At 61.0% G+C, this 17943-nt stretch overlaps 2 protein-coding genes and 1 long non-coding RNA gene across 8 annotated transcripts in view; 1 reads left to right on the top strand and 2 right to left on the bottom strand.

Annotated features, from left to right (window-relative positions):
- DNAH17 (dynein axonemal heavy chain 17) overlaps positions 1–8966 on the top strand; it is a 106516-nt gene extending 97550 nt beyond the window's left edge. For all 5 annotated transcript variants that reach the window (XM_042966512.1, XM_042966513.1, XM_042966514.1 and 2 more), the window contains 8 exons: positions 452–679; positions 1718–1909; positions 4520–4699; positions 5028–5210; positions 6100–6282; positions 6638–6781; positions 7279–7504; positions 8490–8966. In XM_042966512.1, coding sequence (XP_042822446.1) covers positions 452–679; positions 1718–1909; positions 4520–4699; positions 5028–5210; positions 6100–6282; positions 6638–6781; positions 7279–7504; positions 8490–8737 — 1584 coding nt within the window. In that variant the 3' untranslated portion in view covers positions 8738–8966. The remainder of the gene's footprint in view (positions 1–451; positions 680–1717; positions 1910–4519; positions 4700–5027; positions 5211–6099; positions 6283–6637; positions 6782–7278; positions 7505–8489) is intronic.
- Positions 5061–6531, bottom strand: LOC122233557. The gene is made up of 3 exons (XR_006211161.1): positions 6355–6531; positions 6094–6276; positions 5061–5147 (listed from the first exon to the last, which is right to left on the bottom strand). It is a non-coding gene; the product is annotated as an uncharacterized LOC122233557 (long non-coding RNA).
- Positions 8498–17943, bottom strand: part of PGS1 (phosphatidylglycerophosphate synthase 1) — a 35316-nt gene continuing 25870 nt past the window's right edge. Inside the window, exons 8-10 of one of the 2 annotated variants that reach the window (XM_042966517.1) lie at positions 17604–17752; positions 12605–12734; positions 8498–8582 (exon numbers count right to left, since the gene is read on the bottom strand). In XM_042966517.1, coding sequence (XP_042822451.1) covers positions 12615–12734; positions 17604–17752 — 269 coding nt within the window. In that variant the 3' untranslated portion in view covers positions 8498–8582; positions 12605–12614. Of the gene's footprint in view, positions 8583–12604; positions 12735–17603; positions 17753–17943 lie in introns of those variants that run through there. The other variant, XM_042966518.1, reaches the window with a different exon arrangement.

Below are 17943 nucleotides of genomic sequence, written 5' to 3'. Positions count from 1 at the left end.
ACTCTGTCCACACTGTGGGTAAACCCGGCTGGGCCCAGCAGCCTCTCCACCCCCTCTCCTGCACCTCAACCAGCACCTCTAGGCCTGCCCAGCTCCCACAGACCCCAGCGTGTGCTGACCTCAGTCTGCAGGGCCAGCCTGGTCCCACGTGGAGACCCCAGCTTCGGGCCATTCCTTTTTACCCGAACCTCTCAGGGGAGGGGTGGGGACCGTAGCGTCCGGCCTTGTGCCGGCGGGGGTGCGGGGGTGGGGGTGGCCGGGAAGGACTCACCGTGGGGCTGGGGGTCTTGAATTAACGGAGCACCAGAACGGACTCCCAGGCCTCAGCCGTGTAGCGGACATTCCCCAGCGCGCCCAGGGGAAGGGTGGACGGCGGGCACCACCCCCTGCCAGGGAACGCGGTCGCGGCGGAGAGGGGCGCGTGGGCGCTGAGCCCCAGTCTCGGCCGCAGAACATCCACCTCGTGGCGCGGTGGCTGAGCACACTGGACAAGAAGGTGGAGCGATACAGCACGGGCAGCCACGAGGACTACCGCGTGTTCATCAGCGCCGAGCCCGCCCCCAGCCCCGAGTCCCACATCATCCCCCAGGGCATCTTGGAGAACGCCATCAAGATCACCAACGAGCCGCCCACGGGCATGCACGCCAATCTGCACAAGGCTCTGGACCTCTTCACTCAGGTGAGGCGCTTCCCTCTGGTGCGTCCCCGGCCCCCATGCAGCCCCAGCCCCTGGCCCCCACTGTGGGGGGAACTGTGGGGACGCCTCCGCACAGGTCCTCGGTGCAGCACGCCATGCCACAGCGCACACCCGCACCTTGCACCACAAAATCAACATGTTCGTGCAAAACTGAGTCGAATGGGCGATGCGTTCAAATTACGGCTGTAAAAACCAGAAATGCGTATTTTTAACCACTTTTGCGACCTGCGAGTCAGTGCAGGTAAATGCAGTGTGGGTCACCTCAGGAAGGGGCCCTGCTCCTGGCGGTTTGCTCGGGGCTGCCGTGCCCCCCCCACCCCCGGGCCCTCCTCTGGCTCAAGAGGCAGCAGAAGAGAACGGCCGGGCCCTCACTGACTCTGGCTGCCGGGCTGCTCACTTCCTGCCCCACCCCCCCACGTCCCATCCCCACGGGGACTCCACCTGCTTCGGTGGGGCTCCTCCCTCCTCGAGAGTCCCTGCACGACCGGACCCCTTCCACAAGCCCCTAGCATATCCCCTGATCTTCTGTTCCGCACCAGAACTTTCTGGGTGCGCACACTTGATCTCCCCAGTGGGGTCTGAAGCCTTTTTTAAGGAAGACAAGACACCCCACACCGTCTGATAACACCTACAGAGATCTCGTTGTGGAGCACATTGTGCCGAGAACGCACAGCGAGCCCCCGTTCCTGGAGAGTCTGGGCTAGTGTTCACATGCACATGATGGGGAGCGCTGGCCGCCTCCGAGGACGGTCCCTCTCATTAAAGGAATCCAGAAATGTCCTGAGTTTGGGAATGTTTTATTTAGGAAGCAGTTTAATCCGACTTAAAATCAATACTTAGGTGATAGAACTGCATTTCTGAACGACAGAAGCACAAGAAATCATGCTCCCCTCCAGCCCTCGTGGACCGGGGCCTCAGGTGGCCGGTCCCCGCCCGCCCTGCCCCTCCCGCCCCCAGCAAGCTGCTGGCAGAGGCAGGACTCGGGTCCCAGCCGGGGCGCCTGTGGCCCCCCCCCCGCAGGACACCCTGGAGATGTGCACCAAGGAGATCGAGTTCAAGTGCATCCTATTCGCCCTGTGCTATTTCCACGCCGTGGTGGCCGAGAGGCGCAAGTTCGGGGCCCAGGGCTGGAACAGGTCGTACCCCTTCAACAATGGGGACCTCACCATCTCCATCAACGTGCTGTACAACTACCTCGAGGCCAACACCAAGGTAAGGGCGAGCCTGGTGCCCAGCGGGTTTCTCTGCCCTCCCACCCTTCCCGCCTCATGCTCAGGACGCATCACGTAGAGCTCATTAGTCCAAGAAAACCTGCCCTGTGACCCCACCAGGCTGATAGGACGGTTGTTACCCAGGCCCTGGCCACCACCCCTGCAGCACCTGTCAGCTGTCGGGCAATTTTCCCACTTGTTAGCACACTGCACGGGGACAGGTATTTTTGGGGACCTGCCCAGAAATCCCTGGGCGGGAAGAGTGGATGAGGGACCTCCCCGGGGTACAGTGTCTGGAGACAGAACCCAGGTTTAAAGGGAGAGCCAGAAAAATCCCCCTGGATAACAAGAGCGCTGCTTCTGTTCTCCTGAAAACGGAAGTAAATGTGTGCAGTGATCTGCAAGGGGCCTCGGAGGACCGGGCGTGGCCGGCCGCCCCCCATTCCCGGTCCCTCTCGGAGTCTGGCTCAGAGAGCCTGGCACTGACACGGGAGTGCTGGGACCCCCAGGAGAGGCAGACGCCTGCATACCCCATACGCCTTGGCTCCCCCGAATCAGCAGAGACAGGACTGAGGCGTGGCGCAGGGGTGGGCAGCAGCGGGGGGGTGGGGGGCCAGATGGCGGGACCAGGCAGCACCCCTCCCAAAGCCCTGGGGACAAGGTCACAAGTGAAGCCCGGCTCTGCCCCTGACCAGGCACCCGGCCTCAAGCTTTAGGGGTTAAGCAAGGGAAGAGCCCCCGGCTGGCTTAAGGGCACATCTTGGGCCGCCCACCCGGGAGGCAGGAGGGGCCAGCAGTCGGCTCTCCAGGGGGAGGGCGAGGCCCTCTCCACCCGTAGTTTGGGAAGGCTAGAGTCAGAGCTGAACGCTGGCAGCCGCCTTCCAGCACTCGTGAACAAGCACACGCTGGGAACAGCCACGACGAAAAGTCACCGCCATCTCTGCACTTCGGTTAGAGAAGTCTCCTGGGGAGATGCGCGTGGGAGGGACAGTCTCGCTCGAGTTTTTTAAAGACGTTTATTCAGACTCTTCACCCCATCGTACGCACGTACAGAAGCCAAGGTGGGTAGGAAACTGCTCGAGGACGCGTGCCCAGCGGACAGCAGTGAAGGACACAGGAATGCGCATCCCGCCGAGCCAAGTGCACCAGGCTGGGGGTGGCGGGACCCCTCCTCTGTCGTTAGGTAACACCTGTGATGATGTCCACGTCCCACGCTTGTATCCCCCCGCCCCCAACTCCGAGCAGTCGCTCGGGAGAGGCCGGGCACCGTCTCCGACGTGCACTCCAGGACTCCCACCGGCACCGTCCCTGCTTATTGGTCCCACGGCCCCCACCCCACGGGGACATACAGGAGGCAGCTCGTGGGGCCAGGGGCCTCCCAGAACAAACGGACTGTCCCCAAAGCAAACAGGCAAAACGCAGAAATACGCAGCTCAGCACATTCCCAAGATAACCGGGCAGAGCACAAATTTTCAGGCACAAAATGACAATTTAGAGCATGTGAATATTTTGAGTAAAAGGAGACCAAATCCATCAACCGTTCAATCAGCAAGCTCTTAACCGTGGCAGGAGGCAGCTGCGGACCGACCGCCAGTCCAAACTGCGGGTGGGACGTGAGCTGTACTGAGTACTCTTGGGGCAGGTGAGAGAACAGAAAACACCTCATTAATTCATCGTCCCCATGCCGGTTACTGCTGCTGGAACAGGCCTCTTACGTGGGCGCTGGCAAATCTGAAACTTTGCGTGTGGCTGCCATCTGGGGCTCCCGTGCCTGGCCCCGGGCTTTCAGATCCCCCCTAACCTGGGCTACAAGGATCCCCCTCGGGCGGCGCTGTGTGTGCAAGGAACAGCGATGTGCTGGCACCTGGAAGCCGGAGCTCACCTGCTGGCTTCCCGGAGGAGGCGGCATTTGAGCTGGCTTCGGAAGTCGGGCGTTGCCTTGGTGAGTGCTGGTGGAAAGGAGCGTTCCGGGCTGAGCATAAGGTCAGACGCCCCAGGTTGGGCAGGTGAGCTCCCCTGCTGAAGCTCCCGGTGCTGCAAAGCCCTGCAGGGCACACGCAGCACGAGGGGTGACGAGCCGGGAAACTCGGCGCCAGGCAAGCCCAGCGGGACGGCAAGAAAGACCCACTGGACGGACACACTGCACAGACCGACTGGCCAACAGAAACGGCACCCGAGCGTCCACACCCCCAGTCGGCACAGAATTAAACCGCTCTGGTCAGGAGTCACGGGTGGCTGCACGTTTCCCAGCAGGGGGTCACAAGGGTGGCCCGAGCGAGGGCACAAGTTGGGGCTGCAGGGCAGGCCTCGGAGCGGGACGTCCTGGGACGCAGAGGCCAGGCTGCGGGCAGAGGGGAGCCGCTGGGCAGCCCTTGCCAGAGAAGGCGGGATCCCGCCAAGGAGGGGTGAGCCTCCGGGTGAGACACCGCCGGGGCGGGGCGGTGGGGGGGAGGGGAGGGGAGGCCTGGTAACCCTGCGGAGCAGCGGACAGGGCGGCGACGGGGTGACAGGAGGAGCTGGCCCTCACCTCACACTGATGGCCAACTGTCAGTTCTTACCAACCCCAACGGGGCAGGGGGTACTTCTCCTCACCGCCTCCGTCCTTCCTAAGGTGCCCTGGGACGACCTACGCTACTTGTTTGGAGAAATCATGTACGGCGGCCACATCACGGACGACTGGGACCGCCGGCTCTGCAGGACGTACCTGGCGGAGTACATCCGGGCAGAGATGCTGGAGGGCGAGACCCTGCTGGCCCCGGGCTTTCAGATCCCCCCCAACCTGGACTACAAGGTGAGGGGGGCCCTCTCTCGGGGACACAAGCTCACCCTGTGGCGCAACAGCAGCAAAGGGCAATGCTGTCCTGGCCGGCTCCGGGGGGCCAGCCTGGCGTCACAGACAGAGTATCAGTGATTGAGCAAGAAGGCCGGGACGGCTTGAAACACAGCCTCTGGGGAGGGGGCGTGGAGGCTTCGTTCATGTGGCTGGGGTGGGGGTGTTAGAGAACCAGTGGGGTTGGTACAGAGGGCAAGGCATGGGCGGAACGTTCTGGTCAGAAATGCTTCGTCAACGGCGGACACAGGTTCCTTGGCAGCCCTGTTCACCGACCACCCCTCTGCAGGGTTACCACGAGTACATCAATGAGAACCTGCCCCCCGAGAGTCCCTACCTGTACGGCCTGCACCCCAATGCAGAGATCGGCTTTCTGACAGTCACCTCAGAGAAACTGTTCCGCACGGTCCTGGAAATGCAGCCCAAAGAGACCGACTCAGGAGCAGGCACCGGAGTATCTCGGGAGGAGAAGGCAGGAGTCTCAACACGGCGCCCAGTGGCAGAGAAGGGGCGGGGCCCAAAATCTGGGGTCAGAAAGTGCGTCCCCAGAAAGCGGGCTGGGGCTGCGAGCCGGCTGACAGGCCCCAGTGGGGCCAGTCCCTGGGCGGCCTCCCCCCCTCATCCTCTAACGTGGCTGAACTGGCCCATGAGCGGCGAGGGGGGAGCTCACCAGTCTGGACGCCTAACAGTCCCTCCCCATGAGCTCAGAAGACCACGGTGGGCTCGCCCCAGTAACGCAACCCAGACAAAGTAAGACCTCTCCCTGCACTCCCCCTTGCCTTCTCGTGTGCAATCGGCACGTTTACGCTGCTTAGGAAATCCTGGACAGGTTCTAGTAACGGGCAGCTAAGTAGGGGGCTTCCCAGTAAATAGACCGAATTCTGGATCGCAAGACCCTCGATGCTGTGAGGCCTCAGGACCCTTTTCTTGGTGTGATGACTGACACCACACATCTCCCGACCGCAGTGGGGTACGTGACCCCGTGCGGGCCACTCCTGGACAGGGTGTGACCACACGGTCCCCAGAGACCGCCTACACGGCAGACACGGTCAGATGACCTGACATTCGGGAATGTCCGAAGGCACCAGGCTAGGGCGGTCTGCTGCCCCCGTGGCCGGAGTCCCATGGTGTTGACAATGGGACCCAAATAGTCAAAGCCTGTCGGCCAACATCCCCTCTTCTCGTCAGATGTGTGGCTGCACCTCTGTGACCCTGCTGTTCAGACACACACCCCCCTCCCCAGCGCCCTTTGCTCCAGGGGTCCTAGCCATGTGCGTGCAACGCAGGCTCCCCGACCTGGACGCCGGGGGTGGGCCGGCGGGTGCGTGCAGTGACGGGGCTTGTCGGGGACTGACCTCTAGGTGAAGGCCGTGCTGGAGGAGATCCTGGAGAAGGTCCCGGAGACGTTCAACATGGCCGAGATCATGGCGAAGTCAGCCGAGAAGACCCCGTACGTGGTGGTCGCCTTCCAGGAGTGCGAGAGGATGAACATCCTTACCAACGAGATGCGCCGCTCACTGAAGGAATTGAACCTGGGGCTAAAGGTAAAACACACGGGTCAGCCAGGACCCAGGGACGCGACTTCGGAGGCAGGCTGGTGCCGCAAGCTGACTCACCTCGCGAGGCAGCTGTGGGACGCGGGGGCGGGGGCGGGGACCGGCCCTGGGCGCTAGCGAAGTACGGTCTCCTCTTGGTTCCCTGGTCCTGAGTTGCAGGCCTGCCAGGCCAGGGTGGCGCACACCGGGGCTCCGTGCCAAACTGCTTTCTCTCGAGGGCCCCTGGTACGGCGGTAGGGGGGGGTGGTCGGGGGGGGGGGGGGGGGGGGCGGGGCAGGGGAGACAAGGTGTGTGACCGGCCTGGTCTGCGTGCCTACCAGCGCCCTGTCCGTTTGTCCCTTAGGGGGAGCTGACCATCACGACCGACATGGAGGACCTGTCCGTGGCTCTGTTCTATGACACTGTGCCCGACACGTGGGTGGCCCGGGCCTACCCCTCCATGATGGGCCTGGCGGCCTGGTTTGCCGACCTGCTACTCCGAATCAGGGTAAGGACCGTCTCCGCGAGTCACAGCAGGCCCGGCCCGCCCCACCCCAGGCCTCCGGGACTGTGGCTGAGAGAGGGGTGGGAAGGGGCGGCCGTGGGCCCCGCCAGAGGCCCCCGCTGGCCTGGCCCGTGTCACAGCAGGGCTGGACGGGCCCGGCCCACGCCACACAGACGCCTGACAGTGCAGGCGCTTCCTGCAGCAGGGAGGAAACAGCGGGTCCGAGGCGGGGGCAGCTTCCATAGACCGACACAGCCCTTTCCGCCACAGCCCAAAGACCCAGGGGGAACCCGTCGGGGAGCCGGCTCATCAAAGCCTCCTTCAGGCCCCCAAGTTGTCCTCAAAGGTTGAGCCCCCCCCCCCCAACGCCCCTCTTCCCGTTCCATTTTAACCGGAGTCGGCGGGTACCGCTGTGGCACAGGAAGGAGGCCGGGCCTCACTGACCCATCTGCGTGGCTCGGGAAGGTCCGGGAGTCACCCCGATGGCGTACTCCCACCAGGAGCTCGAGGCCTGGACGACGGACTTCGCCCTGCCCACCACCGTGTGGCTGGCCGGCTTCTTCAACCCACAGTCCTTCCTCACGGCCATCATGCAGTCCATGGCCAGGAAGAACGAGTGGCCCCTGGACAAGATGTGTCTGTCCGTGGAAGTGACCAAGAAGAACCGGGAGGACATGACGGCCCCGCCCCGAGAGGGCGCTTACGTGTACGGGCTCTTCATGGAAGGTAAGGGGGATGCCGCTCCTGCTGGGCTGGAGGAGAGGCAGTGGCTGGAGGGGCGGGTGGGAGAGGTGTGCAGGGGCGGGTGGGCCCGAGGCCCGGCGCCGGCCGGGGTTGGTGGCACGGCTCTGACGGCACGCTCAGACGACAGTCTGGAGCCCGGTTCCGCTTTGCCAAAAGCGGCGTGAGCACCTGTTTCAAGGCAGCGTGGGGCGTGGCCCCCACAGGACAGCGAGAAGCAGGCAGCCCCGGGGCAGCCAGATGTCCGGGGGCGCCAGCCACCCCGTCCTGCACCCGCTGAGGCCGCCGGGCAGCCCCGTCCCTCAGACCCGTGGAGCTGAGTGGCAGCTACCGCACCACAGACCTCCGGCCCACGCAGCGACTCACGTCGCCCCCTCACCTAGGGGGTGCAGGGCTTGGCCAGCAAGGGCTCGGGGCTCCCCGGTCCCCATATCAGAGACAAGCACAGCAAGAGTCGCTCTACATGTTTATTTTGGAATTACAGACAGGAAATACAAACACCATTAACAGGGTGAGTAGAAACAGAGCAGTCTGGTTAAAGGCAAATGAAAGTTCCGTGTGCACATACATGTAATCACGTGCACTGTGCGTGCACACGTAGGCTAGACGCTACATATGAAGGGCATCGGGGAACGTTAATCTCCCGTAACATTCAGCTGGAGGTACGATTTCCTGCCACCGAAATTAAGAAGGCTGACGGGTAGGTTCTGGAAACACCACAAATGTAAACGGGTGGCCCCGAGAGCTTTAGGCTGAGCTGTCCCTCAGAGGCACGTGGCGGGGTCCCGGGGGGCACCGCGTGTACCGCATCCCATCCCGGGCCTCCGCTCACGGCTCCGCTACCAGCCACCCCTGTGCCAGTCCAGCCCCGGCACCCCGCCGGCCCCCGGTGTGGCTCACGGCCAGCACACCACACGGCACCCGGGCACGACCCCACGGGCCCCCCTGACCTCGCTGCGCTGTCCTGCAGGAGCTCGCTGGGACACCCAGACCGGAGTCATCGCCGAAGCAAGGCTGAAGGAGCTGACGCCAGCCATGCCCGTCGTCTTCATCAAGGCCATTCCTGTGGACCGCATGGAGACCAAGAACATGTATGAGTGTCCTGTGTACAAAACACGCATCCGCGGCCCCACCTACGTGTGGACCTTTAACCTCAAAACCAAAGAGAAGGCGGCCAAGTGGATCCTGGCGGCCGTGGCCCTGCTCTTACAGGTCTAGGCTGGCTGGCTGGCTGGCTGGCTGCCTCCCCGGGGCCAGATCCGAACCCCGACTTCAAACGGACAACAGAAGCTCAATCTTGCAACGGCCACTGATTTTTATCGAAACTGCAGGTTGCTTTTTGTTCTAACTAACCCAGGCACTTTAGAACCACGGAAACGTGGCCTAGCCAGAGGGAGGGGGCAGCGTGGAAGAGTGGGGCACGGGCTGGATTAAAACAGCAAAGTCACTTAGCTGTGCTTGTCTGATTCACGGGGGCCGGCCTGCAGCTCAGCACCGGGCAGCCACCAGGGGCCTGGCACGGGCTTGGGGGTGAGGCCCCAACCCCCAGATCCCGACCTGCCGGAGGGCCGTCGGGTTTGTCTTCTCCCACAAGCGGCACACAGGCTTTGGGGGCGGCGGTCACGCCCTCCGGCCTGAGGCTACACGCACACCACCCGCCAGTGAGGGGACAGGGCGTTCCCTCCCAGGAGCTGCCACCTCCACACAGTCCCCTTCTCCCGGAGACACGGAACCTCTCTGGGTTATGACAAAGCCCCTCCCGTCGCCGGAGTCTGGAGACCTGCCACTCCAGAGGCCACTTCTCCCTCAGGCGGAGCTGCACCTGCCCGCTTTCTAAACCGTGGGAACAGAACATACCAAACATGGACGCCGGGCTCCCCCTCGGAGGGCCGAGTCCTCAGAAGTCACTCACGTGTCATTTCCACAATAGCGGAGTCCACGGGTCCCTTCTTGGCGGACTCGGCACTTCCCTTCCTCCTGCCCTGGGGTCCCCTCCTCCCCGGGGGGGATTCGGCCTCCACCGCCTAACTGCGAGCCGGGGCCGGGGAATCCTGGCTTCCAGACAAGTGAGGCCCCCCCACCCCCGCGGTGAACCGCGATCCAGGGGACGCTCACGGCAGAGGACGCTCATGGCAGCGGACGCGGGAAGGCCGATATCCCCGTCCCTTAAGACAAGCCCTCAGCCTGTGTTTCAGGCCTTTGAACTTGTCCAGGGAGACAGGACTAAGAACCGTCCCCCCAGGCACACAGCCTGCTGCACACGGCGGGGGTGGCCGGGCTGGAACGACCCAGCTGACACCACAGGCCCGGACCTTCCGTGGCTGTTCCGGCTATGTGAGCGGGCTGCCCTTTGGGGCTGGCTGGGGTAGCGGCACAGACAGGACGGAGTGAGGAGCCAGAAAACCGGGGCCACGGGGAAGGCAGCCAGGCGGGCCGGCAGACCCCAGAGAAGATGGTCTCCGGGGAAGCCCACAGGCCAGCGCTCAGGCTCAAATGCGGAGCAAAGGGAGCCCTCTGGGAGTATCTGGCTTTAGGCCAGGTCCCATCTGATCCTGAAGTTTCGTGGAAACTTTTTTCCAAGCATTCTCACCAGAGCCACAGGAGCGGAGACCCCCAGAAGACCTAACTCAGAGGGCGACAATTCACAACGGCCCTGGGGCCCGGGAGCTCACAGAAGAGGGAAAACTGCCCATCAAATCCTCCCGCGGGGACTGAGGGTCCAACCCCTTTAGGGCCGCCCCTCAAGGCAGGCAGGACTCTGGGCCACCGGACCAGGCTGCCGGGCAGCCACTCTCCTGACCAGGAGGGGTCGCTGCTGCCCTTCGTGTCGGAGACAGAGGGCCAGGGAACCAGAGGGGGCGCCGGAGGGCCAGAAAGCCGGCCACTTCTCAGACTAGAGAGAAAACTAGTGGCCACCAGGCAACTCATTTTTAATCCCCGGTAATAATCCCCAAATGGGAAGGTTTTCCAATTTGCCTTTAGAGCCTGAAATAGCAATTTATTCCACACGTATTGTGGGTAGCCAACAAAATTATCTCCCAACTTTCCAAGAGATGATTCACCTTTGGGTTGCAATCTGGTGCCGGGGTGGGGGGGACAGGCTAGAAGCCCGCCCTGCGTCTGAAGGTGCCAGCCTACAGCGCCCCCCTCTGCACCAAGCCCCCACCTCCTAGGGGACCGGAGGGGCTGGCGGAGAGTGCAGGGCTGGGGGGGCCCAGAGCCGTCTTGAGGGAATTAACAGAGACAAAGGGAGCAGCTGAGTGTGGAGGGCACAGGCTCGATTGCTCAAGCCAGGCTGTGGCACAATGTTTACTCTGGTCCCACAGAATCTGCAGGAATGTGAACGCTGTTTACCGAAAGCCTCTCTCCAAACAGAAACCCAGCGCCCTGGCACATTCTTTTGGCTTCTCTAGTCTAATTGTCCCACAGGACAATTTAATAACTAGTATGAAGGCAAACAGTGTTAACTGATGTGCCCCCGCCCCAAAGCAGCAGAGCCACGGCCCCGACCCGATTCCCAAACACGACTCCCACCCACTGAAGCCTGCACGTCTGCCCGCCCTGGGGAGGGGGAGGGGGAGAGGGGAGGGGAGAAGGGCTGCAGATGCTCTCGGTCTAAGACGAGGCGCCAGAGCGCCCCGTGCACACAGCCAGAGTGTAGATGAGGCCGGCCTTCCAGAACCCACGAAGGTGACCGCCAGCACCAGCAAAGGAGACACATAAAGGTGCTTCTGGGGCAACACGCAGCGGTGGAAAGCAATCTGTCCCCCCGCAAAGGATGGGCCGCCAGACCCTGGGGCTGAAAGGCCTTCTCTCAGGAAGGCCTCTCTGTGCAAAAGGTTCAAGCACCTGGAGATGAAGCGATTGGGCAGCAAGGTTTTGCAATCTGCTCCTGAAGACAAGTGGGGGCGGGGGCGGGACCTTGGCCTTTGACAAATCTACGCAACAGGATGTGAGTTTCAAAGATGCCCCGCTGTGAGGTGTTTAGAGCAGATCCAATAAAAAGGGGGTTCATTCATTTGCAAAGAGAAAAACCTGAGGGGAACCCACAGATGAAAGGAGGCTTGGCTGACGGTCGCCGCACAAGTGTGGACCTTAACCGGAACTTCAAACACATGGAAAAACCTTAATGAAATAAAAATACTTCCAAGACGACTGCAACTGTGAACAGCTTCAGGGTATCTGATGACACTAAGGGATTCCAGCTAATGTCTCAGGTGCCACACTGGTGTCATGTTTGGGGGGGGGGGGGGGGGTTTGTTTTTTTAATAAGAGACACAACATCTAGGAGGAAGGGAATGGCAATATACGTGCATTCTTTAGGAACATGGGCCAGTACGTAAATATCAAAAAACAAAACCAGATAAAAGAGTTAAAAGTGGCTGCGGGGGAGGGGGAGGAGGAGGGGGAGGGGAGCGCAAGAGGGCAGGAAACAGCTGCAGTCTGTCAGTTTTCTAGCCGTGCTTTCTAAATCTGTGTATTATGTGAATAAAATCAAAAGTAATTAAGATAGAGGAAAAACGGAATGATGAAGTTAAATGCGAGGTGGTCTTAATGGCAGAAATGTGGCTCCAGCACCCAAGGGAGCCGCTGCCGCCCGAGCCCCACTCCCCCTTCCCTGCACCCCCACACCCGGGGCCGGTCCCATCCGGGGCGTCTGGGGGCGAGGGCAGGCTCCCTCGGGAGAAGCCCCCCCCTCTACCGGCAGCTGCACCCGCCAGGCCCCCCCCCCCCCGCCTGGCCTCCCCGCAGCCCCACTCGCGGCCGCCTGAGGACACAGCCCACGGCTCCGGGCGCCAAGCGGCAGCCTCCGTCCCTAGATCCCTAGTGGCAGGCTCCTCCTGAGTGGGCACGGCGTGTCCGGTCTCCGAGCGCCCCTCCCGCTGCCGTCGCCCGGCCCCGCTCCGTGCCGCCCAGGCCGCCTCACCTACGTCCGGGCTTCGAAAACCTGGATGGCGACCACGGTGACCCGAGAGACGGAGCCCTCAGGCCCCCCGCGAGGGGTCCTGGGAACCCCCCCCCCAGGCCGAGGCGGAAGCCACCAGCCCCCCACCCTCCCACCCCCGTGGCCTCGCCAGGCAGCACCTGTCCGTCCTCAGAAGAAGTTCTTGATCAGCGGGGTCACCATCTTTACCCACAGCTTCACCTGCCGACTCGGCTGCTCGAAGGTGGCAGACGATACCACGCCTGAGCACAGGTAGAGCTGCTCCTGCTCCTGAGGAAGACGAACAAACCATCAGGGCCTCCCGCGGCGCGGGACGGGCGACGCGACATGTGGAGCCCCCCCGGGGGCGGGAGGGGGACGCTGGCCCGTGGGCCACCCCTTCCCTGGCAAACAAGCCTGGGAGCCCCGGCTTCTATGCTTTCGGAACGCACGGGTGTATGGAACAGGCGACACGGAGGGAAGTACAGCCGGTAGGAAAAATACTTGCAAGTGACCCCACTAAACGAGGTCACTAAACGAGGTAGAGCAACTCGCAGGCACGATTTTTAATTTTAACTTTTTAGGACTTTTTAATTTTTTTTAACGTTTATATTAATGTTTGAGACAGAGAGAAACAGAGCGCTGAGCGGGGGAGGGGCGGGGGACACACAGAATCCGAAGCGGGCTCCAGGCTCCGAGCGGTCAGCACAGAGCCCGACGTGGGGCTCGAACTCCTCAACCGCGAGATCGTGACCTGAGCCGAAGTCGGACGCTCCAGCGACTGAGCCACCCAGGCGCCCCTCAAAGACACGAGTTTTTTTTTTGTTTTTTTTTTTTTTTTTATTTTTTATTTTTGGGACAGAGAGAGACAGAGCATGAATGGGGGAGGGGCAGAGAGAGAGGGAGACACAGAATCGGAAACAGGCTCCAGGCTCCGAGCCATCAGCCCAGAGCCTGACGCGGGGCTCGAACTCACGGACCGTGAGATCGTGACCTGGCTGAAGTCGGACGCTTAACCGACTGCGCCACCCAGGCGCCCCAAGACACGAGTTTTAAACGGGACGGTTTTTCTTTTCTCAAGTCAGCAAAAAGTGGCTTTGTGATATCGTGACCCTGTGCCGACAAGAGGTCGAGGAGACAGGCGATCTCGTGCAACAGGTACGAAAGCCTTAGGAAGCTCTGCTTGCAAGAATTTATGCCAAGAAAGGGGCCCCTGAGTGACTCGATCAATGAAGCGTCCCACTCTTGATTCCAGCTCAGGTCACGATCTCACAGTTCGTGAGACTGCGCCCTACATCGGGCTCTGCGCGGACGGTGCGGAGCCTGCTTGGGATTCTCTCCCTCCCTCTCTCTCTGTGCCTCGCACACTCGCTCTCTCTCTCAAAATAAACGTTTTGTTTTTTTTTTTAAAGAATTTATCCCAAGAAAATAACTATGCACTCAAGATTTTTGTATGCTGATTATCTGTCACAGCAACATTCATGAATAGGGGAAAAACTGGAAACCACCTAAATGTCCAACACCAACTAGTCAAATATAATAAACCCCCAAGACAAACCAGCATTCACCACGATATAATCGTGTTCTAGAAGAACGACACAGAATAGAATCCTAATGTCATTAACAAGAAACAAGCTATGCCTCTCACAGGCACAAAAAATGAGAGGGAATCCTCAGAATGACTTCCATGGACGGAGGAGGAGGTGTCTTCTAAGTTTTCTTCACGTCCACGATGAATGTTTACTTTATATTTAAAAACAAATTAAAAAACAAAGAAGCCTTCTCTTAAGCTGTGCTTAGAATCTTTGAGAGGAAGCTTTTTTTTTTTTTTTTTTTTTTTTTTTTTTTTTTTAAAAAACAATACACCCTCCAAGTCCTGTGTTCCCATTAATAAGGTATTTGAAGAAGCAGCGGGAAAGTGACCCTGACTGCTTCCACCACTCAGGGCTGAGAGAGCGATCCCTCTCTGGACCTTGCATCACTCCGTCTCGAAGACACCAACTTCATCATAAGGACAGACTATCCCGCAACATCATAAGGACTGGACCGACCGGCCTCGAAGGCCCCGCCCGCTGTAGCAGCAGGGGGCACCAGAGGGAGCTCGAGGAGGGCACAGCCCACGGTGCCAGGGAGCTCACGCTCCCTTCCCGGGGGCAGCGACGCCCCAGCGAGAGCAGGGCAGAGGACACCTCACCCTCCAGAACACGAGGAAGCTCTGGGAAGTGTCCACGTGGAGGGCTGCGCAGACCCGGGGCCCCAAGTGCATTTCTCCTGCATGGTTTTCAGGCTCGCGGCCTTCGCCACACGGGGCAGGGCACGGGCGGCACGACTACGCCGGGTGGGCTCTTCTAGGACAGCTCTCACCCTCGGGCCTCCTAACGGCAGCGGCGAGGGCCCCAGTCTCCAGCTGGACGTGCCTGCCAGAGCCGCCTGCTGCCCGGAGGGCCGGTGTGCAGATGTCTCCACAGACCCAGCTTTGTGTGTTCAGATGGATGCTCAGCCAAGAGTTCAAGTAAATTACCAGAAACACTTAAGTTTCCTCATAGACCCCACAACGGGGCTGGAGAAGGAAGTCAGCTGATCAAGGTCACAATGCTGTTCGAGGGAGTCTTTCTTGGGTCACAAGTGGTAAACCGTGTTCTCTGAACAAAACCAGGAAGCTTTCGGTTTTTATCGTGCGTACTAAGTCAAGGGAGGGACTTCGGATTCTGATAAAAATACCTCTCTATTCCCAAGGCCCAGCATGCTACAAATAGGACCCTTCCCAGTATCCCAAGGAGAGCGGGGACATGGGCAGCCGGGGTTTTCGGGACTTTCTGGCCTGTGGGGCCACTGTACGGCTGGGCAGCCCCAGGATCAGGCACTATACGGGCCACCTGGCAGGGTGGGGGGAGGGGGGCGAAGTCCCAGCATGCAGGCATACAGGTGGAACTGCCTAGAAATGAGTCTCTGCACTCCAAAGCCACAGAAATCAATGTGCCCCTGAGGAAGGGAAGAGCTAAGAGCTGCAACAACCCTCCCACAACCCAAAGCCCCTGGGATTCAGGTTTGGGAAGAAAAGGAAAATATCCCAAATATGTCATTTGGGGAAAGAGCTGCTGACCGCAACCCGCCCGGCTTTTCTCAAGATCCAGGATGTGGGTTCAATCCCCTTCCTCGGGCAGTGGTGAGGGGGGAGCGGCCAGTACCAGGACCCTGGGCACAGGCCTGGGGGACGCGCCCCCACAAATCAACCCAGACTGTGGAGAACTTGTCCCGGCCCGAGGCCAAGTTCACACCCACAACTCTGTGCTGACCTAGGGCGGAAGTTCACGCAAGTCCAGCAGACCCCGCCGGGGTGCGGCCCTGCCCCTCTCACACCAGTGGCCCCGACTGGAGCTTCAGCTCTGAGGCTTCCTCATTTTCTGGAAGCCTCACGGTAGCAAGAAACCTGCTGAGCAGATCGGATTCCGCACCGGCCACCCAGAACACAGCCACCGCCACTTCCTCTCGCCCCTGGTAGCAAAGGCCTTCCCGGCACCAAGGCCCCACTGGCCGCTGACAGGATTCCCAGATGGCAGAAGGCAGGTCCCAGGGAACAAGGCAGTTACCGTTTCCTTGTCCAGCAACAAAGGCTCCAACCGTTTCGCAACACTAATTCCCAAACACTGGAGAATAAAAGCTTAACAAAGTCAATAGCCGAAGCTTCTGAGGTCTGGCCTACAGCAGCGTTATCTGTATTCCTATGACTCAGGAGGGAAGCTGGCACCTTCCATGGAAAGGCTTTGCTGTAAAGGTCACAAATTCACGAGCCCACAGCACCGCCCTGGTCTCCCGCACAGGCACAGCGCTGGCGCTCTCCAAAGTCCAGCAGCACTGCCACAGGCAGGCACAGAGTCCCACGAGAGCACCAGGGAATGCTCAGGAACTTTCTGTTTTCCTCTGAACGTAAAATGAAATATTACACCACAGAAGGAGGGCCAAGACAGCTGCTGACTCTTTGGGAACCACCCTGCGACCTGCCCCGGTGAGGAAACCAGGTTCTCCCCACTGCTGCTTCGGGCCCGAGCCGGCTGGCAGCACGGGGCCCAGGGTCTCCAACCCCAGCTCAGGACAAAGGGCTGCTCTCCCCCTTCCAAGTGGGTCTTCCAAGGGAAGCAGGAGGATCCTCGATGGGCCACCTGTTCCCGATGGCCAGCATACTCTGTGCCGAACCACCAGAGCACGCCCCACCCCCCATGCTCAGGACAACGCTGGCCTCTCGTCGCAGACAGAGGAACAGAAGCCCTGTCCCGGCTGCGAGCACGAGGAAAATAGCACAATGGTTCCAAGATGCCGAAAGTCCCCGAGGAAAAGGGGGCCTGTTCTGCCAATCGCCATCCCCCTGCCAGGGGGAGGGAGCTGAGGCAGCCAAGGGTTTCTGCTGGGTCCCACACATCGCCCACCTCCAGACTCTGCAAACACACCACGAGGGAACCCCGCTGCTGGCTGGCACACTTCCAGACCCTCCCCATCACCTCCTGCGCCTTCAATCCCAAGCCAGAGCACTACCAAAGGAAACCACCGGGGAGTGAGACGGAACCCAGGTGATCGGTGCACAGGGACGCTAGGGCATATGAACCTAGGAGCAGGACTGTCCAAGCCCTGGCAATGACTCAGTTCTCCACGAAGCCCCTCTGCACTGGCACTCAGGGCTCCTTACGAGCTCTGCCTCTTCTCTGCATCCCCTGGCAGAGACACTGACTCCCGGAGTACCCTTCCTGCCTGTGTGGCAAGCCTTCCTGCTGAGGCTGCTCGCCCGAGGCCCCGGGGCCCGAGTGAGCCTGGCTCCTCCCCCTGGTGGCCCTTCACACAGACGTGCGTTCTTACAAGAGGCTGGGGACCACAAGGGATTCCTAATCTGCGTCCATGTCCCAGTGAGAAAACAATGCTCTCCTCCCGCACTGAAAGGATCCCCCCGGGGCTGTGGGGTAGGGGCCCCTCTGGGGAGCGGCCACATCTCAGGGCGGCCCCGCAGCAGGTGTCTCTCGGGACCGCCACCAGCAGACTGGGAGGACTCGCTTCTTTCTCACGCGGGAGGCGATGGCGGAGACGGCTCTCGGGGGACCCGGTGAGGTGAGCAGGGCCGAGCACCCAGCTACCCACCCCTCGCCCCAGGAAATCCCACTCGTCCCAACCAACCTGGTGAAGCTGCTGCTGCAGGGCCCGGCTCTCCGTCACTATGGCGATCTGGGCCTCCAGGTCCCGGTGAACTGACCTGTACCCAAAATTAGGAGAGCCAATCAACGTGAGGCAGGGCAGGCTGCTCCCTGCCAGGTACAGCCAGAGGCCTGCAGGGAAAAGGAAACGTGCAGACAGGAAATGAGCATCTGCTGAGAGCCTCTCCATGCTTCGCTTCGTTCAACCTAAGGGAAAAGCAGCCCTGCCGGGAAGGAGCGGTCGGGCAGGACGTGCTCTCCGCCCGGGCGCTGTCAGGAGGGCAAGGACCCCCGGCGTTCCCAGGAGGCCGCCTCCTCCTCTC

This window comes from Panthera tigris, chromosome E1 (genome assembly GCF_018350195.1).
Source record: "Panthera tigris isolate Pti1 chromosome E1, P.tigris_Pti1_mat1.1, whole genome shotgun sequence".
NCBI classification, from domain to species: domain Eukaryota; kingdom Metazoa; phylum Chordata; class Mammalia; order Carnivora; family Felidae; genus Panthera; species Panthera tigris.
This window is presented reverse-complemented; position numbering and strand designations above follow the sequence as displayed.